The sequence below is a fragment of the Glossina fuscipes genome, unplaced genomic scaffold (genome assembly GCF_014805625.2).
Source record: "Glossina fuscipes isolate IAEA_lab_2018 unplaced genomic scaffold, Yale_Gfus_2 0, whole genome shotgun sequence".
NCBI lineage: Eukaryota > Metazoa > Arthropoda > Insecta > Diptera > Glossinidae > Glossina > Glossina fuscipes.
In genome coordinates, this window is record NW_023998414.1 from 19,191,034 (window position 1) to 19,214,387 (window position 23,354).

The 23,354-nt window shown below is 34.3% G+C and overlaps 2 protein-coding genes across 7 annotated transcripts; both read left to right on the forward strand.

Annotated features, from left to right (window-relative positions):
- Positions 1-4,192: 4,192 nt before the first annotated feature.
- On the forward strand, positions 4,193-5,201 carry LOC119643439 (DNA replication complex GINS protein PSF1-like). Its single transcript, XM_038042787.1, has 3 exons — positions 4,193-4,331; positions 4,396-4,460; positions 4,513-5,201. Exons 1-3 carry the CDS (start codon positions 4,242-4,244, stop codon positions 4,958-4,960), a joined length of 603 nt encoding a protein of 200 aa, XP_037898715.1. The 5' UTR covers positions 4,193-4,241; the 3' UTR covers positions 4,961-5,201.
- A 1,688-nt stretch (positions 5,202-6,889) lies between these two features.
- LOC119637488 (integrator complex subunit 6) lies at positions 6,890-23,109 on the forward strand. Of its 6 annotated transcripts, none has more exons than XR_005247262.1 (2): positions 6,890-7,897; positions 22,784-23,109. XR_005247262.1 is itself a non-coding variant. In XM_038033533.1 (2 exons), the coding sequence occupies exon 2, from the start codon at positions 11,111-11,113 to the stop codon at positions 14,372-14,374; it is 3,264 nt and encodes a 1,087-aa protein (XP_037889461.1). In that variant the 5' UTR covers positions 6,903-7,937; positions 10,814-11,110; the 3' UTR covers positions 14,375-14,850. The 6 variants fall into 6 exon arrangements, 5 of the variants coding, with proteins under 5 accessions (XP_037889461.1, XP_037889450.1, XP_037889477.1 ...); XM_038033533.1 differs by lacking the exon at positions 22,784-23,109 and adding an exon at positions 10,814-14,850 and having other exon boundaries at positions 6,903-7,937; XM_038033522.1 differs by lacking the exon at positions 22,784-23,109 and adding an exon at positions 10,814-14,850 and having other exon boundaries at positions 6,903-7,897.
- The last annotated feature ends 245 nt before the right edge of the window (positions 23,110-23,354 follow it).

Genomic DNA, 23,354 nt, shown 5'->3' on the forward strand with positions numbered 1-23,354 from the left:
AAAATACTTCTGGTTTATGATTTTAACGTTATAAATATATATTCTGCGTAAGTACTTCAATTGCGTAAAACAGGAATTTATTATTATTTATTATTGTTATAATTTATTTAGACCAAACTTAGACCTTCTAGACCAAAGAAATGAATCTCAGGATTAAAAAAGTTGGGAAACGTAAAAATACAAGCAATCAAGATTAGCTTCTAGCTTTTTTTTTTTTAAAGGTCGATTAAACGGCCATTTCAGTCGATTTGATAAAGTTAATTATTTCATTGACAATGTGTTCTTCAGTTGCTTTCAAAATGTCCGTGTGGTTAGACGCTCAAAAAATAAGTCTTCTAATATTAGAAAGGCTTCGGTGTTCATAGACTATATTTTTAATCGTCCGATTTTGTCCACAATTGTAAATTGGAGCAGAAGATTTCTTAAGGATCAATAGTGTAACCAAAGCGGTTTTCGATCTTGATATCCTCAGCGTTGTTTCTGATATTGGGATGCAACGAAATAAGGATTGACATGCGTATAGTACAAATGAGGTAGCACCTCGTTTTCTTTGCAATATACTCGGGCAGGTCAAACTTTTGAATCGTGCTGTCCATTGCTCAAGGCACCGAAACGGTGGATTTGGCTGCTAGATGTGCTCGCTCATTCCTAATTTAATGGCCGATTAGAGGACTCGGTTTACAAAAGATTTTAAGTAAGTGGCAGTGATATTCCTAATTTGTTAATTGTATTCCAGTTGGAATTTAAAAATTCCCCTCTAACTGCCATTTCAAATTTAACGCTTTATTATATGTTAGTTTTACAATAACGCCTATACATACATAGTTATATGAGGACTCAGTACCTCTCCTTGTCTTAAGATTGTTTGAATGTCACGCGAGCTGGCGTTATTGATAGCCTGGGTTATGTATGTAAAAAAGGACTATTGACTGTCGCCAATAAGTGTGTCAGATATGTATATAAAAAGGCTCTATAGTCTTATTGGTGCAACAATTAATCAACCCCACACCGTTTTTGTTTTGTCTAATAGAAAAAACCACAACTTTTTGATCTTTTGGAGTTTCTGTCAATTGTCATATTTCATTTTTTAATAGTGATTGGTACTCCTTTTGCATAGCTTGCCTCCACTTGTCTGCGCATTCACTACACAATGGGGTTTTAACAGTAAGAGAAGCTTCATTTTAGCGTAGATAGAAGCTAGTGTTGTGCTGCTTTTTCGGTCTGCCTACTGCACCTGAACGTACTATTTTGGTCTAGCAAAGTCTCTGTTTATTAAAAGCAGCTTTGCTTGAATTAATTCGAGCTCACATTCGGTCGTCGTCTGGTGTTCGATTTGATTTTTTTTGCTGGCCCTGATGCTGATATCATTGCCATGTTTTTTTATGTCTCTGCTTACAACAAGTTTGCGATTGGATTTATCGTGCAATCTATACCCTTTCGAAGCATGTGAGTAACCTCGTAAATCGTTACGATGTAGTTTTCACATCTTCGAACCATAACCTATTTCAAATTGAATGTCTTGAAGTAAAGTGTCTTGATAAAAGTGAACTCAATAAAGCAGAGAAAAGTGTATTCAATGTTTATTTGACAAAAGATTTTGTATACAAACACTATTTTAATTTTTCGTTGGAAGCAAGTTGTAAGCACAACCGAGCATTTCTCGCACTAGAAACACGAAAATAAAACTTAGCTAACTTAGCCATACCCAATCAGTGGCATTATGACTCTATTATCTTTCATCCACTCTCTCAGACATTCTCCTGGCAATAAAAATGATGATATTGACCTCAAATTTGGTAAAAATATTGAAGATTCAAAACAATAAATATAACTTATTATCTCCCAAACGGATGCAAAAATTGAAAAAAAAACAGCCAAGCCCACCTAATCTAAAAATATAAATAAATAAAAAGGAGACGGTGGGTATAAAAGCTTTACCCGCAACTTGACAGAATTTTCTCATTTGTTGGGATTTTTCTTCTTTTTCGAGAAGCAACTGGCGAAATAACCCTATGTTTATAGGCACTGTAATTGATAAGAAGAATTATAGGTAGGATGAGAACAGCAAGAACCGAACTCCTGTTGCGCCAATAATTGTGTGTAGCACGGGCAGTTTTCCCCACGTTATACGAATCATTTTTCTTTTTACAATTCAAGAAGGGTAAAAAAAAGCATCAAGTAGAGAATTTTTCTTAAAAATAGTTACAGTTAACAGATATATATTTGTCTGATTTCTGTAAAGTTCCCTTAAAGGAGAGTGTAGTTCTTATACCCACCACCGAAGCATGAGATTTTTGTTCATTTTGTCAAAGTGTTCGCAATACCCAAAACGAGACTTCAAAGTCCTTGATTAGCTTTAAACTCTGAATCGAGTTAAATATGCCAGTCTGCACCTTTGTGTAATATGTGTTGTAAACAAATTTATGGACGCAAAAATGCAGCAGGCCAAGTTGAATTTTTTGTTCATTGTTCGTATCCTAACTCAGATATAGTAACGAAAACGTCCATGTATTCCAATATTGTAGAGTATGGGAATTTAATTTTTTTAGTTTTCTTCAGATAAAGATTGTGGATGCAAAAGATTCGATCACATCCGTATACAATTGTTTACTTGTTTAATTTATTGTTATTGTTCTTTCACAAACTTGAACATTTTTTATTATTTAATAAAATTCAAATTCAAGTGTTTTATTCATTTTTCTCTTTTTATTACCCAATTAAAATTAAAATCGTTGCCTGAAATATTTAACGTAAGCCTACGACAATAATTTTATATTGTTTTCAGGGAATCGATATTATTTATTTGAATGATTCGTGATTATGCTTAATTTGAATTTCAACGACGTATCATATTTGCCGGAAGAACGACTTCCCATCGAGAGCAAATTATTGTTTGGCTTTTCCGCTATGAATAGGCGCAGAACTATTTCTTTCACAAGAAAGTTTGACTTTACACGTATACGAACCGCGATTTTAGCAACGTATATACTATATATATATATATATATTTTTATTTTTTTTTTAGATATGGCATACGAATGGACTAAGTCAATGAGAAATGCAGCTTATATGTACATATATATTGAGCTTCTTAGACAATTTATGAAGCTATGGCGCAACAAGTTGGTCTTCCTAATTGTATCTAAAAAAAAGGAGAAATATCGAAAAAGTAGTTTTTTCCTAGTTGTGAGTGAAGAAGAAAATAATTTTAAAATGAACAAAAAAGTGTTCAATTTACAACATATTGTTATGGCTTTCTGATCCTTCTGGTTGGAATTTCACAGCATATAATAAGCAACAATTTAGCAAACTCTTGTATATTTTACCACCTGTTTAACTACTCCTTAGACGATTGCTAAGTCTGGCAAGGCACCGTGTTCTTTACCGGACTAAGGTCTTACCACACAATGATGCGTTATTGCGTTATGCGTGTGTCGGGTAAATAAGTTTTAAATGGGGCCGCACATTCGTTCACAGATCTGGGGAATAAATTAATATCTGAATAGTTGACAACGAAAACCGCGCTCGCCTGCTTTACTTCATCATTTTTTAAGGAAAAGTAACCCAGTTTTTGTAAGCAACTAACATATGTTTTGAGTAGTAAAAATGGTGAAATTAATGTACGAAATTGTAATGGTAAAATTAATTCGAAAGGAAATAATCTTTTCGAAATTGTTTTGTGAAAAAAAGAATTTAAAAAAAATGAGTTTAAAAGAGAACGCGTATTGGTGCGTTTTACTGGCGGGATTAAATAAAGCAAAAGAATTGTTTAAAGTTATGGAAAAAAATACAGCCTTTGAACCAATAAATAGACACGTGCATAAAAAAATTCAAGAAAGCACAAGGATAAATTCAAAACGTTTTGATTTGTTATGTAAACTTATCGAAGAGGAACTTGATAAAAGTTCCGACCGGTCTTTTGTTCACATTCATGTAAATATTACTATGCCAGAAATGCACACAAATGCCCATGAAGATTTACCAATTTCGTTAAAGGCTCGCAAAAAAATCACCAGATGAATTGGGCGGTCATATCATTTTGGTTTGCATTGCATTCCGTAAGTTTAGCGTTTATTCCTCGGCCTGAAAACTAAGTGCGGCTTCATTGTGTGAAGGGCTTAATCATAACAAATATTCTTCTCACATTTGGCAACGTTACCTAATAAAAGAAGAGTATATAATAAAGTAAAAATTGGCGCCTATATTTATTAGAGAGGAGATAATTTTACATATAGTTCCCAATGAGCAAATCAAACAGAATTTTCGCAGATAAAGCCTTCGAACTGGTGAAGGAATTGGACCGATCTTCCCAAATAATGCCACCGTTCGATGTAGGTATAGTTTAAAGTGTATAAAATAGAAATATTTTAGACGAGAGATTTCTATTAACAACAGGATGATGGTGTAAGAACAGTTTTAGAGGAGATTAAGGCTATATTTGAAGAAAATTGCACACAAGCGTAAGTTTTATAATCAAATGGAAAGTAAATTTACTAGATTGCGTTATTTTAGCGTCAACTATTCCACATCTGGCGACCGTACTTTATGGCCTTTGTTAAATTTTCGGCACGCTGCTTTACAGCGTAACAAACGTTGCTTGCTTACATATTTGCATCAACGTTTACTACGAATTAAGGCTTTGCGTTGGGAGTTTGGGCCTATTATACCTTCAGATATAAAATCACAATTATGCGAACCTGAAGTTACGTATTTTAATTCGTATGCCAAATCGTTAGCAAGTTATATGCGATCTATTGGAGATGGCCAAGGTTTAGACTTGACCGTAGATTTACAGCCACCAAAGTCATTATATATTGAGGTCCGTTGCGTCGAAGATTTTGGTAAATTCGAACTTGATGATGGTGAAGTTGTTCATCTGAAAAAAAACAGTCAACATTATTTGCCCAGATCCCAAGTAGAACCATTAATTAGGCAGGGTATATTGCAGCATGCTATTTAAATACGGAAATTATTTGTCTGGTCTCTATTTGAACTCAGATATAAATCTTTTATTGAAAAGCTTATGGATTTTTTTTTTTTATTTTGAATCATCTGGGGTATTGAGTGGATTTACTCCTGGAAAAGATAAACGTGCACAATAGAGGATCATTTAGTCATTTATGTTGCACTAGTGTGTGCATTAGCATAGCACGATATGTACGTTTTCATTAATTGAAAACTTCCCATTTAACATAATTCCAGGCGAATAATCATGGATTAAATGATTACATTAATGTTTGTTAAGAAAATAAGTTCCAAATAGAAAAATAAAGCAAAAAGCACCTAAAAATGCCGACCACTGCGTGTTACTACATATTTGTATTGCGATGCTTATAGCGTAGTGAGTAAAATCATAAAGTAAGTAAACGTATAATTAATTTATTTTAGTTGTCTTTAACAAAATGCTGGGCAAAACTATTGAACGAGGTGAAAAAGCTAGCAAGAAAAACCAGTCTCATTAATACTCTTCGTTAATTGTATATTTTACATCCACGTATGCCACCGAGAAAGATCGGCCCGAAGTTTAAAAAAACTCAATTTAGAAATTACCTACGAAAATAATTATATGTAAATGTATGAACACGGCCAGCAAACACATTACAATTATTTTTTGAAAGACTCTTTAACACATTAGTAAGTAGAAGCTTCATATATCTTCTCTTTTTTCATACGATTTCAAGTCAAAGGATCTAATGGATACCTCGCAATTTATAAGAAAGCTATCTTCATTGAGTGTCCATAGGAAAACTCTGGTTTTCTGTAAATTGTTCATAGATTATCGGGGCATACGAAATTATTTTCTATTATTATTAGGGCAAATTTAATACGTGCAGATATTGCAAAACATCTAAATCAAAAACGTTGGTTAACAAACGAAGCGTTACGTGTTTTTTTTTTTTTTTTTTGGGCTATTACGCAAATATCCATTTAAGGATCTTAATACCGTTTTTAGTATTATAACTAGCTTTCTCACCATTTTATTTTGTCATTCAATTTATGCACTTTCAGCTAATGTTAACAAATAAAATAAACGCCCAATCCGCCTGAGTGGCCGAGTAGGCAAGAGTCTCGACTACCAACTCAATGATCGTGGGTTCAAATCTCAAGTGCGGTAGAGTTTTTAATAAAGCCGAAAGCCTTAGATGCTAGTGCTTTAAGACTTTAGTCTTAGAATTTATTCTCTGGCTAAGTTTATAATAATAATAATAATAATAATAAAATAAACGCCTAAGCAATCAACAGGTCATAGTGCGAAAAATCTATTTTTCGATATTTTGTGAAACTCAAACTGCAATTTCGGCACTCAGTGCTCCTGTACTAACCAAAAAATGTTTTTAATAACATAAAGAAACTAACACGTTTTATGAAATTAGTCGTAGGTGAAAACAGTTAACAGAAAATTCGGTATATGCGCCACGAAAAGATATTATAGAGAATAGAATTGCTTCTTAAAAAAGACATCAGATTATACGATACGTTATTGACTAATGAGGCTATTAATGTCTGTAATCAGCGCTTAAAATGTGACGTTTGCTTTTTATATCTTCCAACCAGGGCTCCCAGATGAAAATTTGTGAAAGTTTCATAATAGATACAATGTGTGCATATGTATCTATATGAGTGTAAGCTTTCAATCAAATATACCATTTAAATTTATATTACCACAAGGTCATTTTAGGATATTTTAAATTCTCTTTATATTTAAGCGTTGTATAATAGTTTTAGAAAAGTTTTATTAATTAATGCTTGCATCGAAATTAATTCTTTTGTAAACAAGCTTGAACATCTGGCAGCCTTATATAAATGTGAAATGAATACTCATACAATGGAAAAAATGCAAAGTATCTCGTTTTTATTGCTTTACCATAGGATGAGTTTGACAGTTCGTTTTTTGCTTTTAAATGGAAAGGTTGTTTAGTGAAATTAGTAATACATAAAGAAGTATAACACGGAAAAGTCATTCAAAAATAACAAAAGAGAAGTAATCAGCCCAACTACAACAACAATTAGCAGCAACAATAAGCAGAGAGGAGCCCAGAGTAAAGAAAAAAATAAAATAAAAAAAATAAATAACAAAACATAAGAGAAGAATTGTTCGCCGCGCTCCGATTAGTGATAAATTTTGTTGTAAGCGAATAGTAAAGAAAAAGAAAACAATATTTTTTGTTGATTGCTTTTATAAGTATTTTCTGAAAGATTTGGTGTGAGCGGTGGATAAGGATGATGTTAATGGTATCGTGTTATTATAAAAAAAAGAGAAGAACCAGCACAATTACTGTTGTAGTGAGTTCAGTACTCAAATAGAACAAGTGGAACAACTGTAGATACTTTAAACCGAACACTCTATATCCCTACCGCACAAACTGCAACTGTTATTATAACATTATTATTACCAGCTTACAACAAAACTGATAAATAAACGTGAAAATATGCAATAAATTTTCCATTCATTCAAAATTTTACAAGAAAGTTTTTTCCGAGCTAATTTTCACATAATTCATGATTTATAAACAGAAAGACGAACTAAATACAACCGTGTTTTGAGGAAGGGTTACGAGAATTCAAAAACAATATTGCATTTGCGAGAAGGCAAAAGTAACTCAGTCTATAAAGACACAGTACGTATAAGCTCAATAACATAAATAATGAAGAAAAAAAAGAGCTTCTCGATTTAGAAAAAGCAAAAGACAATAAACGTTTCTATTTAATAATAACTGAACGTTTGCAAGCAGATTAGATATATTGTGATGGATCTGTGCGTTGTCTGCAAATTATCTGTTTTGTTGAATAATGGCTGGCGGTGATAATATCGAAGCAAATCATTACTCCTACAAGAACAAGCTAATCTGAAGAAATTGGATTCTTTTAAAGGAGTCTAACATGTGAATTTTGTCTGGTAACGATTTACAATAACTCGAATTTGATTATCAGATTAGGTAGTTGAACAATTTCGCAATATATATGCATTTTTTTGTTTGTTTTTTTTTTTTTTTTTGTACTTGAGATATAAAACTAGCTTCCAAAAATTCATCGGCTACTGTTGGGAAACACGACCAAATTAAACATAGGCATTGATCTCCTTAGGAATATCATTTTTATTTACTTTGAAATTAACGGTACTGAAAAGTGAGCAAACACACATTATAACCGCCAATGCGCCGTTAAATAAATTTAGATCACTTGTTAATTACTTTTCGGTGAAACGTCTTTTAAGGATGTTTGAAAATTCCGCAAACAGTTTGTTATGTGCGTGTGTGTATGTGTGCGTATGTGTGTATGTTTCGAACATAAAGTTATCAAAAGTTATTAATATACGCTAACACTGAGAGTTCAATATGAGTATATATAATGACAATATACATTAACTGTGTTAAAGACGTGTGCACTTCTACACGCAAAATTAATACCCCGTCCCAGTTAGCATGCGTTCTTAATACGATCTATAGGTAATGCATTCATTTCGTCCGGAGGATCACGCTATGAACGGATCCTGGATGGCTAATGGCTACACTACTCTCCCCCCCTGCATCCCTCTCAGAAGAGCAGAAATGGGAAGTACCTTTAAATAATGCTAATTTGATTAGTTCATTTGTAACACATAGAAATGCGGCGCTACAATAACTAATATAGTTTAAAAAAGGAAAATGCTTGAAATTATGTTCTTAGAAAATAAAGATGAAAACGATTTGAATGTTGACATAATTATTTGGTATCGCATGGATAAATTTAATCTGAAAATGATGTCTATTAGTCCCGCTTTGACCTGCTTCCCAATGAACAAGATCTGCATACCATGAATATTCGTTTAAATTGGCGCGTTACTAAGAATTACTCCTCGGCCTGTGTAAAGTGAGCTGCATTACTCATATATATGTGTTAACTATCAAATTCATCTGCAAATTAGTAGCCAATCAAATTGAAATCTCTGCAAAGGCAAGAACAACTTTAAGAATTTTCTCTTTTTTTTTTTTAAATCGGAATGATGAGTAACTAAAATTCATTAAAGTCGGACTATAAGTAAGCAAGGACATTTTCTCATTGATCCCACAGTGGATGTTGGCATTTTTTCCAATTTGCCTAAGTATTACATAGAGATTATCCGCCTGAGTGCCCGAGTAGGCAAGACTCTCGACTACCAATTCAATGGTCGTGGGTTCAAATCTCAAATGCGGTAGAGTTTTTAATTAAGCCGAAACCCTTAGATGCTAGTGCTTTAAGACTTTAGTCTTAGAATTTAGTCTCTGGCTAAATTTATGATAATAATAATAATAATAATAATAATAATAATAATACATAGAGATTCATACAATGATGTTGTCGCTGTTAAAAACGTTTGGGAACAAAGAGCAAATGAAACTTTTTCCTCTAATTTTTTTTTTTTTAACCAAATTATTACAATTAACAACAATTTGTAATTTGTGTAAGCATCCATTTGCTGCTGCGAAGTACTGAATTGAAGTTTCAACCATCCGACAACCAATTTACCCAAAATATTTCACTTGCAAATTTCCGGCTAGTTTCGTCTTCCATATTTTTCAACAATACCCGTCTAATATTTGAAAAATTTTTTCATTCAGTTAAAATTTGGCTTTGAAATCGAACTTTTTCTCATTTTATTCAAAAATAATGTAGAGTATGTTTTTTATTCCTTTTAACTTAATACGAAAAATATTTGTGCGTAACTTAAATAGCAACGACTCAGTCATTTATTTATTCTTTTTCTGATTAGCAATTAGAATGTTACGGAATGAGACGCACGAAGATAATTTTAGCGAAAAATCAGTAAAAGTTTATTCACATTCCATTAGAGCGGATAAATCCCAAAAACGAACAGAAAACCGGTGATGGTAGTAAGCTGTTCGGTTTCGTGAAGTTTTGCAAATTTTTTTTTTTTTTGCTTTTTATCGTTTTTCTTTATTTAGATACTAGACATTAGAAATGTAGAGTGATCAAATTGATCCTCGGAAAACAATCGATGATCAATCTACATAGTTTGGAATAAAACGTGAAATTGATTCATTACTGAAAATCAAAATATATGCAATGTGAGTTCATCATACACGAAAGATTCATTGTTAGGATATTTTTCGTATCATTCATAACAGAAGTTACTGCCATTAATAGAGAATCAATATATATATATCAGTATTTGGATGTGTTCGGGACACATATGAATTTTGGATACCTGTACAAACATTCTCCCAAAAACCCACGGCGGAGTTTTTCTAATGTTTGTAAATTTTAAAGCATGAAAATTATTTTCTTATTGTGGAAATAGTTCCATCTCAACATGTCTCGTCGCAGGAAATTTCCCCCTCTTGAGCTTAGAAAGGGAGAAAGAAAGTAAGAAAATTTTATATTTTAGATAGTCAGGGGGAATTATTTGAATTTGAAATTAAAAGCAAAAAAAAAAAAAAATTGTATGAAAATTTTGTGTATAAGAATGTGTATCATACTGTTGTAGTTTCGCTTCTGTACTACTATTTAATGCGCGCGAAAACAAAGGAGTCCTGTGTAAAGGTCCCTATGCTACAAATCCTAGACATGGTTTTCATGTTTGCGCTGCTTTGCTTTCGTCGACCTTTTATCCTTAGGCATTGAGATGTTTTTAAGCTAATGCGAAACGTCTTTGATTAATGATTAGTATGATATGCATCTTCCTCAATTTAGGGTAAAAAGTTAAAAACTGTTTATTTTTGTCCAATTGAGATTGTTTGGTGGAATTTTCAATTGCAAAGAAAATTTTTCAGTTCATTCCACTTTTGTAACTACTATATGTGTCTTCCTTCTTTTTTTTTTCTAATATTTACAGATAATTTTTGTTTTTTCGGGGATATGTTTTGAAAACAGCGATCTCATGCGTTGAATGGTGCGATTTAATCGTACGTATCTTCATTCGATATAATTTCAAAGGATTTTTTGTAACAAAAACCCAACAAAACCGAGCTGCCAATCAAACGCGACGAGCAGCGAGCCGAGCATCTAACACTCTACAGTGATTATATATAAAGTTTTCCTTCAAATTTTATCGGCTAGAAGAAATAGACTGTTTATTAATAATAGAAGATAGACAGAGAGAGAGAGAGAGAACGAGAACGAGAGTGTGATAATGACAATTATACTTTTCCTGGTCGACACATCGTCGTCCATGTGCCAGAAAGCTTATGTGAATGGTGTGCAAAAGTCATATTTGGATATTGCTAAAGGAGCTGTCGAGACATTTCTAAAATATAGGCAGCGTACCCAGGATTGTTTGGGTGATCGCTATATGCTGTTGACATTTGAAGAGCCGCCGTCTAATGTGAAAGCCGGGTGGAAAGAAAATCACGCCACTTTTATGAATGAGTTAAAAAATCTACAGAGCACTGGTTTGACGTCTATGGGAGAGTCGTTAAAGAATGCTTTTGATTTGTTAAATTTAAATCGCATGCAATCTGGCATTGACACTTACGGGCAAGGACGGTGTCCGTTTTATTTGGAGCCTTCCGTAATAATTGTAATAACAGACGGCGGACGTTATTCTTATCGTAATGGAGTGCATCAGGATATAATATTACCCTTAAACACTCAAATTCCAGGCACCAAGTTTACCAAAGAACCGTTCCGTTGGGATCAGCGATTGTTTTCTTTGGTATTGCGTATGTCAGGAAATAAAATTGATGAACGAGTGGAAGGCAAAGTTCCGCATGACGATTCCCCAATAGAACGAATGTGTGAAGTGACTGGGGGCCGTTCTTATCGAGTCCGTTCTCATCACGTGCTTAATCAATGTATTGAGAGTTTGGTACAGAAAGTACAGCCGGGTGTTGTTCTTCAATTCGAGTCTTTAATACCTAAAGATCCCAATAATTTGTCCAGCGAAGCTATGCAAGATTTAGTATTTCAACCTTTAAAGAAAATGATTTACGTACAAAAACATTTATCGCAAAAAACTTTCCCAATAGGCTTCTGGCCTCTTCCAGAACCATATTGGCCGGATCCGAAAGCAGTAACGCTGCCGCCACGAGATGCTCATCCAAAATTAAAAATTGTAATGCCAGCTGTAGACGAACCACAAATGGTGCATAATTTTCCTGTTGATAAATACGAAATTGAAGCGAGTCCGTTAACATTGCAGATATTGCAGAAAAGAGAATTGAAGAAATGCTGGCAAGTCATAATATCGAATGGTATGCACGGTTTTGAGTTACCATTCGGATATTTAAAAGCATCATCGACCTCCTCTCAGGTTCATTTGTACGTTCTGGCTTATAATTATCCAGCATTATTGCCACTGCTTCACGATCTCATTCATAAGTATAATATGAGCCCACCAAACGATTTGATGTACAAATTTAATGCATACGTTCGCTCTATACCGCCATATTATTGTCCGTTTCTGCGAAAAGCGTTGCTAACAATTAGCGTCCCATATCAATTACTACAGTTTCTGCTACCGGATAACGTAGACAATTATCTTTCGCCCAATATTGCGAATCAATTGAAGCACATTAAAAATACAGCCAAGCAAGATCAGGAGAATCTTTGTATGAAGGTGTATAAGCAATTGAAACAACCGAAGCCGCCGTATCGGCAAGTGGAGACGGCTAAATTAAACCCAGGAGTGCCGTTAAGAAGAGATCTTGTACGTCACCCTTTACTACGCGACACGTTTACCAAATTACATGCTGAAATCGAGACTCTAGAAAATTATACAATTGTAGTGCCGCAGCTCACACGACAAGCGTCAGCCAAATCATATCGAAATCCATTTGATATACCTCGACGCGATATAATCGAAGAGATTGGACGTATGCGGGAAGCTTTCTTTAAGCCTCAGTCTGTAAGTTTAATAGCAAAAGATTCTGGCCATTGCCTGCCTATTGCCGAAATGGGCAACTATCAAGAGTATCTTAAGAATAAGGATAATCCTCTGCGTGAAATCGAGCCAACAAATGTTAGGCAGCATATGTTTGGCAATCCTTATAAAAAAGACAAGCATATGGTTATGGTAGATGAAGCCGATTTAAGTGAAGTGGCGCCGATGAAGGGAAATAACGGTGCCACTGGCCCTGGAGGATCTGTCGGGCCCTCAAATATAGCCAAGAAAATTGAATCATCTCGACCACGAAAACGTAAGGCTGGACCGCTTCGCATGGATTACGTTTTCAGACGTATTTCAATGGATTCACGCCCTCGCACTCCCACATCAAATTCCGGTCTCTCTTCACCTAGCTCGGTAGTGTCTTCTTTATCAAGTTTGGATAATGAGGACAACGATTCTGATACGTCTTCAATTGGTTCAAGCATGACGGAAGATGGTGATTCCGATCGTTTAGTTGTTGCTTTTCCCGATTTTTCAGATGAAGAGACTACGGACAACTATTTTCCTCTTAACGGTTACGTCAGAGACTTTATTAACGGTGTAGGTACAGAAAATAGTTGTGATAATAGCAATGCCGACGTAGTGAGTGGGTCATCTGTGCTGGTCACTAGTATCGTAGGATTGTCATCGCCGACACTCGAACAATCCCCATCAATATCGAACGGAAACTCATCGCCAAGCCAACAAACCCATCCAGCACTTTTACCTGCCGCTTCTGCACATCATTACATGGTTAGCTATGGTATTAGCTCTTCCGATTCTTTAACGGCATCCTCACCGCCCACTGGTATAATGAGTCCTTATATGGGTGTGGCGCCACAACATCAACAGCCGGTAAATGGTGGTATATTCAACAGTTCACATCTACATGGTGCACTGGTAAATACTGCATCGACAGTGAATCTCCCTTCAACGGCGGGATATAATCACTATTCACCGTATCCTCATAATGATATCAACGACGCTCAGGAGATATCACGAATATTGCAACAATGTCATAACGGCAACGCTAGCAATGGAAATAATATTACGCCCGCAGTAGAGCCCAGAGCTTGCAGTTCTGATAATGTAAAATTAGATTCGGAATCTGCCCTTATGCCACCGCCAAATGCTGCGAATACATTCAACACTGCCAGTGCAACATCACACAGCTTCGATTCCCTAAAACGTGAATTGAGCGGCAATAACGGTGATATCAATTGTCACATGAGTAATCATCATTTCACAAATCATAACAACAATCATGTCCTTACTGATGAGCAACGCGAATTGGCGCGTAAACATAATTTAGATTTGCGGGCTCAAGTGTTTCGCGATATACGACGACCAGGCCGCAATTACACGCAGCTGTTAAATCATTTAAATTTAATGAAGGGTGACTTGGATATGAAATCGAGTTTCGTACAAATGTGTATTAGCGAGTCGTTACGATTTCGGCGTAAGCAAATGGTCAACAGCATTCAAGAGTGGTGGGAAAAGAAACAAGAACAATTGCAGACCATAAGTTAACAATTTCCGGATCAATTTAGGCCTTTGTTAACAACGGTCGATTCTCCCGAATGTGGCCCCTTACGATGGTAACATACAAACAGATACAGATATACAGACACACACACACACACACACACACACACACACAAACGGTTCAAACATCTGAATCAATTAAATGCAATGTAAGACTGTAAAGCGCCTCCAATTAGGTTCGAAATTGTCACTTAATTGGACTGGATTGCAAACTTTGGACAGAGTATAATCGAAGAAACACGAACAAACAATGTAATGTACAATTTGTAATATTCTTTAAAAATGTTTCATTTTATTTTTTAATTTTTTAATTTCTTTCTTTGCGATTTGATGTACTTTACGGTCACGGCATAAAGTTGTGCCGTCCTTATTGAAACAGAAACATCATGTCATCATATTAATACGATTTTAATTATTATATCGAACTCTTTCCTAATTTGTTCATATTTTTCTTTTCGAATTTCTTCTATTGTCAAATATTTATTTTTATTCGTTTCCCTATTTTAGAGAAACGAGATTAAATATATATATATATATATATATATATATAACGCAAATAAATTCGCGACCTAAAACACATACATATTAGATGTGAAGTATTGGGTTGTTGGTCCGCATTGCATTTTTGGCCTGCTAAGGCTAAAATAAATTAAAAATATCAATGTAAAGATTTTTATTTTTAGTTTAATTTATTCTTTTCTTCTTCTAATTTCAAGTAAGCCTTTTTAATTATTTTTTTTTTTTTAACTTTATTGTAAAGACCTTTGAACCAAATTGCGTTTGTAAATATTCTCAAAAATTGCCTTGAATTAAAAACTTGTTTGTTTGTTTGTTCTCTTTTTTTTTTTTTTTTTTTTTTTTTTTATCAAACAATTATTGTTTTCTCTAAAAGTATACAAAAATTAGTTTATATGAGCGATACTTGTTTTCCTCTTTCGTGATTTAGTGAATATTATTGAAAACAAAATATATTTTCATCATATTTAAAGTAAATTTAATTTTAATCTAAAACTTAACAATATTTTTTATCATAATTTTGCTAAGATAGGGAGGATAATAAATAATTATTTAGTAAACATACTTGTTTAACAAAAACAAAGAGAAGATAAAGAAAATTATTTAAAAAAGACTCGTGTAGTTTCTATTCTATATTAAATATCATTTATACTTTTAAAGTCAATTTCTTCTTTCTTGTTGTTCTTCTTCTTCTTCTTCTCATTCTCCTTCTTCTACTTATATTATATGTATATATAGATACATATGATGATGAATGCTATTTCGTATGTTGCCAAAACACTTTCTTAACTTAATTTTTTCTTTTTTTTTTTTGTAAGCAAAACTCCTATACGAAAGCAAAGAAAAAAAAAAGGAACGTCAAGAGACACCATATTAGCAGATCTTTCTTATATCTTAATATCTATTATAGCTACTTCCTATTTTTGTCGATCAACAATTTGGTAAGATATCCGCCCAAATGCTTTCCTTATGAAAGCATGGAAGTAAAACACCTCTCGACTCCCGGGCACGCACAATACACTCAATATAAACGGCATCCAATTACTATATTCTACCTACTTAATGCCTCATCTCTGAACCTTATATATATATATATATATATATATATTTTTTTTTTTAATATTATTAATGTTATTTAGGCGGTGTGTATGTGTGTACTTCATATTTTTATGAAAAAGTCGCGAATTTATCCATGCAAGTTGTATGTATGGCTGTGAAAATGTGATTTGGATTGATGGATCATGGATATGGTTGGAGCTTGAGAATGAACGGGGACATCCTATTATAGGTGTAATCAAAATTTAAATGAACTTTTAAAATTGACAAACAGTTGCAAACAATATTGGCTTCAATGCGTACGCAGCAATTTCTTGTAATTAAGTCGGGTAAGGCCGAGCTTTATATATCCTACACCGAAAATTATACATTATTTTAATGCAAATGTATAACGCAACGTAACGTAACACCTAGAAAGGATTGAGGTAGACTCATCTTTCATTTTCTGAATCTATCTAAGTTTGTTTATCCGTCTGATCCCTGTTCACGTGAATTTGTGTTTAAGCTACACTTTCCAATTTTCATGAGATTTGATGTACTGACGTGTTTTGACCCAACAACGAACGCTAGTGAATATGGTTTGGATCGATTCATTTGTTCGACCATTGTCCATATAACGTCCTATTTTGAAAAATATTTAAAATTTCTGAACCGAAAATTCGCTCCATAGTAGTATTTGAAAGTTCTAAATTTGTGTGACAAATTTGCTTCAGTTGGGGCAATATTTTGGAACGTGTTGTCATATAACCGCTCGAAATTTGCTGCGATTAATTTTTATGTAAAAGAAATAAAAAGCCTTATGATTAATAAATGTTGATCATTAAATAATCTACGTCATCTCATCTAATAAAATGTTTCATCGCGGAATACTAACAAATAAGAAAATTATATTCGGTCGTGACCGAATCGGTTATATTCGTCACCGGGTTACTGTAAAAAAGATTTAAAAAAAGGCAAAGAATTAAATTTTCATGCTCTGTAGTAATGGATAAGTGCGGCTGGTTTTCTACCATCAAGATGAAATTGGAACAATTTGGAGGAGGCATGCGAGTGACGTATTATGAGTAGCAAGCAAGAAAGACGGGAAGCAAAAGTATTCTCAGTTCTTGTTCTGTATATGCGCGTGGGCACTGTTGGTGTATCCTTTAACCTGTTTAGGTAGGCGATATCTTTACCTTTGCCACATATACTTCACAATTGGGCAGACGGACAAATGGACAGATCAAGAATTTATATACTTTACGAGGCTTTTGGAACTTGCATCTGCATGTTGTACAGGTAATGAGAAAAAACTAAATTTTGACTCACTGTAACATTGGGTAGGCGTGGTCAATTTTTGCCATGTTTGTACAGTTTGTACTCCAGCATCGTCTATAGAATATACGTTTAAATTTTTATAGGTTTTTGTGCTATAGATGTGCTGAGTGATTAGCAAGAAACCAATTTTTCATTCCGTAGAAGTTCTCAATTTGCGCGGTATTGCTAGCGTGTGCTTCGACCGATTTAGCCCACTTCCAATAGTAACCTGCGTGCAAGAAATTCATAGGCTTTTGCCAAATTTCAAATCGATCACATCATTTTTGCGGCCAGGAGCATGTTTCCAACAGACACTGCACAGACCGACAGACAGACATGCTTAAATCGACTTCAAATTTGATGCTCATTCTTCCTTTCGGGAGTTGCAACCGTTTTCACAAAATATATATGTCGGTGATGGACATAAAAATCAGCCGCGTCCACTCAATATTATAAACTATGGACATTTATTTCTTTTCCTTTTCTTTAAGATAACAGTGAGGGGTATAAACGATTCAGTGACGGTCGAATATAATCGTATTATTTTTAGTTCTTCAGATAGGCAACGTGTATTTAACGTATATATGTTTTGAAAGTATGTTTGAAAGTTGACGGAATCGAATGATCACTATCTATCTGTATTATGTCTGCTTTAGAAGTTTAACTAATGAAAATGAATTATTTACAGCTTTGTGCCCAATCAGCGTAAATTAAAATTCCATGGTTAATGTTGTTTCTATATATATGTAATGTAATAATTTTCCCTACATTTAGTTCAAGTACGCTGTAGTAATTTTGATAGCTTCTTATCTGCATTCAAAAGAATATGTTCAGTTTGTTTACGTGGAAATGATCTTTTTGTTCCAAGGTAAAAACTTAAAAAAGGTTCATCTTGAAACACACCGTTAGTTCTACTCTCCTCAACTCTCCTCTTATGCATCATTCTTACGTTCAACTTGTTATTGTTAATTAATATCTTTTGATCACTTTAAGTCAGGTGACGCGAACTCCGTCAGGTGAAAATGAAACAACATTAACTCCCCCAAGGGAGTTTTCTTTGTCCTGAGGATGCACAATCAAAGATGTTTTCTAAATTGTAAAATTGTGTGTGCGCATTATGGTTTGCATACTTTGTATACTTTAGTGCAATGCTGAAGTTACACATAAATTTTTATACCCATCTCCGAAGGATCAGAGGTGTATTCAATTTGTCAAAACGCTCGCAACTCCCAGAAGGGAGCTTCAGCGACCCCACAAAGTATATATATATATATATATATATATATTCATGATCACCATCAAATTCTGAATCGATTTAAGCATGTCCGTCTGTCGGTCTGTGTAATGTGTGTTCTCAATATGCTCCTGGTCGCAAAAATGACGTGATCGATTTCAAATCTACCAAAAACATACAAAGTGCTTGCAGGCAAGTTAATATTGGAAGTGGGTTAAATCGGTCGAAGGACACGCCTATAGTACTACGTACGCTGAGAACATTTTCGGTTTTCAGAAGGAATAAAAAAACCTTTGAAGGTGAAGCTTTTGCGAAATAGTGGCCAAAGATATAGTGACGTTTTTAGGCTGTAAAACTGAAGGCTTAGCAGGAACCAGCACATACCAAAGACAGTAAAACATTGACTGATCACACTACCGAAATGTGCAGGAAACAATTTTTAATTCGCCATCGCGACACATATATGCTTAAGAAACGTGTAATAGGTGCACTAATAAATTCTATCCTGTCAGTCGGGGCGTTGCCTTCATTCCTATTTTTAACTGGATTGAACTAGAAAGAAATGCAACTGCATTAACGGCAGTGTTTAAGTTAGTCTGGAGTGAAAATGCGATAAACTATGAAACAAAGTGCTTGAAGTGGATGAAATTGTCACATGTCTGTCCGTCTCTTGCACAAACAATCCAAGAAGTGATCTTCAACTTGGACTGGAAGTGTCACTTCCGATGAGGGATCATTCTGATTAACCGATTAATTCTGATTCAGATCGATGCAATCATATTTAGCATTTCAGCAGTTATTTGAATTTGAAAGAGAAAGAATTTTGAACGTCCCATGATTAGCGTCAGCATACGCTGAATAAATAAATAATATTGAATGGAAAACGATTATCCTAGGCAGAGCAGGGTCAACCCTCGACTTCAAGCATTACGTACTCTAGTATTTCCCATTTATCCCAACATTTTTACCTGCAGAAATCACTGATCAATATTTTTGCAAACTCCTATTAAATTAAAATTGATTTCTTTATGGACCCATAATTGGCTGAATTGGTTATAGTATTCGTAATTCCTTTATATTGGAATTAATTGTTATTTATCCGAGCAATATGCCACAACTCCAGCTTGGTTGGGTTAAGAAAAAGTTGCAGAATGACGAAATGGCGTCATTCTAATAACATTCGGCAACGAACTGAAAGCTATAGATTTATATGTAAATATTATTATTTTCCTTATATATAGCACATACAAGCAAATCATTTTTTATACGTCTGTCTAGATAATGGAACTTTATGTATTCTCGCTATTTAAAGACGTATGAGTTAGCGCTACTTTATTAGGATATTCATGCAGTATGGTTCACCTACCTATAACCTACAAAGATTGAATAAAACTTACTTCCTGACCTTTCGCTTCCGTGCTCTGCGCACGAATTAATGCAATGAGACATGTATATGTAGGATATGTGTTGGTGGCCTTTAAAATTCAAAGAAATTTCTTTGTATTTTAGCTCGGCTTTATTAAACCAAATTGATGATATTCTGATCGACAATCCTTCTCCACTTTTCTGGTAAAATCATTATACCATTACACTAGAATTTCTGGGATTTCTGAGCGAATTATTAATCGTCACAGAAATTCTTCAATATCAACTTAACACCGCTAAGAGAATTTCGCTCAAGACGAAGCAAATGGTGATCACATGGACCATGCGGTAGAAGCATCAAGACCTACTAGCCCATTCCTCTCAATTTTCGCCGAGCCATCAAACTTATGTTAAGTCTAGTACTGCCACGATGGAACACTACAGCTTCTCTGTTCATTAATTTTAACGACTTCACCCCAAATGCGCGTTCAGTCGCATTAGTTATTACTAAAAAGAGGGCAAATTCAACTCTCTCGCCATGAAAAGGCAGTTCATAATGCATGATTCCGTGGTTCTATTAAATACAAAAGATTACGTTAGTTAGAAAAATTACGCGACCTCAGAGCATCGGTTGGCAGAATATCCACGAACCAACACTTTATTCAATCGATATTTGCATGAGAATTGCTTAACATTGTTTAACTAGTACCTACTGAGTGGGATAGCTGGTTTGTCGTGACCTTTGCCGTGACTAATTGAATAAAGTAGCGAAGCGTAGGCTTGAAAGTATTCCTTTTCTACAACTACAATTGCATTTGAAGGCAAAAGTGTGTGCGCTCAATTATGGGCGCTACTGAGGATACCAAACTTCCCCCTTTTGTGACTTTCGAAAGAAAGAGAGCTAGACTGACGTCATTTACACGATATTCTGCAGCTGAGACAAATCATATCTAGAAAAATTATCCTCAGAAAGTAATAATAACACCTTCATAAAAACTAATAGCACCATTGCCTGCATGTATTTTAGCCAGCGACATCTATTGGTCAAAATGAGAAAGTCGTGCGAAGTATCAATTTAGATAACGATTATATTCGATGATTTTGATCGGGTTTTCCATTTAATATTGTTGAATTATTCAGTCCACACGGACGATAATCATCGAAGACTCAAAATTGCATTTTCAACATTCATTTCTTTTGTTATTTGATTTGAAGGAATCTGCTGTCAAAGTACATCAAACACTTTTAGAAGCTTATGGTGATGTTACTCCATCATATCCCAATTTGTACGATTTGGTTCCAACGGTCTGTCAATGGCAAAGGAGGACCAAAAAAGTTCAACGATAATAACTTGCAAGATTTATTGAAACTCTCAAAGGACTTTCGAACAGCTTAGCAATTGATGAATCACCTATTCGTAGACGCTTACATGCGATTAGAAAGATCGAAAAAGGGGGAAAATGGCTGATGAAAATGACCGAAAATGCCGTTTCGCAACCGATTCAACATCGCAGCTTAATCGTTTGCCAGGCAATGAAAGAACAATTTTCAGTGGCGTATTGTGACTGACGATGAAAAGTCACGGGTTAGTTCAGGAGAGCCATCCACATCAACACCGAATCGGATTATTCAAGGTTTTAAAGTTTTCCTCTGCATATGATAGGATCAGCGAGGTATAGCTTAGTACGAGGTGCTAAAATCGTATAAAACTATTACCATAGTTATCTACCAAAGCCAATTGAACAAACCGATCGATGTATTGTTTCAAAAAGACCAGCAATAGCGGCTAACAGAAACAAAGTCATCTTATTGCATGACAACGTTTGGCCAGACATCACCAGAGCACTTGTGGAGATCAGTGCAGTATGGTTTGGCTGACAAATCGTTTCGAAATGCTAGAGAAATGCGAAATGGGTCATTGATTGGATCGCTGCCACACCAATATTGTGTTGTCGACACGGCCAAAAAGACGAGAAAAAGTTCTAGAGGCAAATATTTTAATTAATATATATTGTACCAATTTTTCTCAATAAATATCCATTTCAAGCGAAAAATTATCAAAATACATTCCCTAATGCATTACATAATGCACTACATTACCTAATACATAATTTCATTTATTACGAATAGGTAGCAAAAAATAAAAAAAAAATTAAAAGCACGGAAAAAATTAAAACTGCTCCTGATAGTGGAAAAAATGGATTGATTCACAATTTCGTCATTATAGAAGAAAAAATTTAGTATATGCTTTTTGATTAATGCGGTTATGGAAATTATTATTTAATGGTCCCATTAGTTGCTTTAGCGCACACGATGAATCATTGTCGCTTGATAAATCCTCTTCATCCTTTAAATTTTTGTTTGAGTTAAACATTTTCTTACATCTCATCTGCGCCCACTTCGACCGAACTGCCAAGTAGGGCAATAATTATTCATAACAAAATTTTATGCAAACATTTATTGACTAATAATAAGCAAAAGCGCTTCAATATTTACAATTGAAACTAAAACCATTCAAGACGCAAGCAGTACGAATGAGTGTGAAAACAACAATTTTGTTCTTATGTCATACAGACTTTCTGTGACAGAGCTGTTTTGGAAGCTCGTAACTTCACAATGGATTATGATTAATAAAATAAGATATACATACCTTCCCCCATTTGCGGGACCAGATATGAAATGCTTCAGCTACCAAATCCTGTCATAAATGCTTGAAAAATGGGCAAACTTATTTAGCAGCGAAATGTGCGCTTTCCGAAGCATTAATTATGAGTTTCAACATAATGTTACATAAAAAAATGCCTTTTGCCATTCAATACGTTTTACGCGAATCTATATAACACCCAGAAGGACTTGCGATCAATGCAGAATCTTTTTTTTAAGCTTATCTACTTATCTGTCTATTTAATATCTAATTCACCCTACAGTGGAAACTATTGAAAATAAATTGGATGACGTATTGTTATTATCACTTCTCATACAACGTATTTATTGCAAACAATTCGTTATATGAAAAAAATTTTAAAAATATGATATTTTCCGGCAAAGGTCGCTGGCCAATAGCGTTCCGGAATATTAAATTGATGTGAAACATTTGCGTCGGATGAACTAATTTAGTGAATCCATGACGACATTTGAATGACAATTCATCTGTTATAATAATAAAAATATTTGTAATAATAAATGACGCATATATAAAGTGAAAAATAAAGCAACTGACACATATTTACAAGAAAAGCATAATTTACATTCAATCAGAAAAGTGTTAATAGAAAAATCGAACAATTTTCAACTTTAATGTAAGGAAATTAAAACAATATCGAATCATACATAAACGTTAGGAAGTTAAAATGGCCAGAAAGACAAAATATATACATCAAAAAAAGAAAGTTGCCAAATGAAAACAATTGCGTAGCAATACAGCGGCGAAGCTCTCTCCGAAGCTAGTTTATTGCGTCAGTACTAGACATCTGTGCCTAAAATACTGCAAAACAAAAA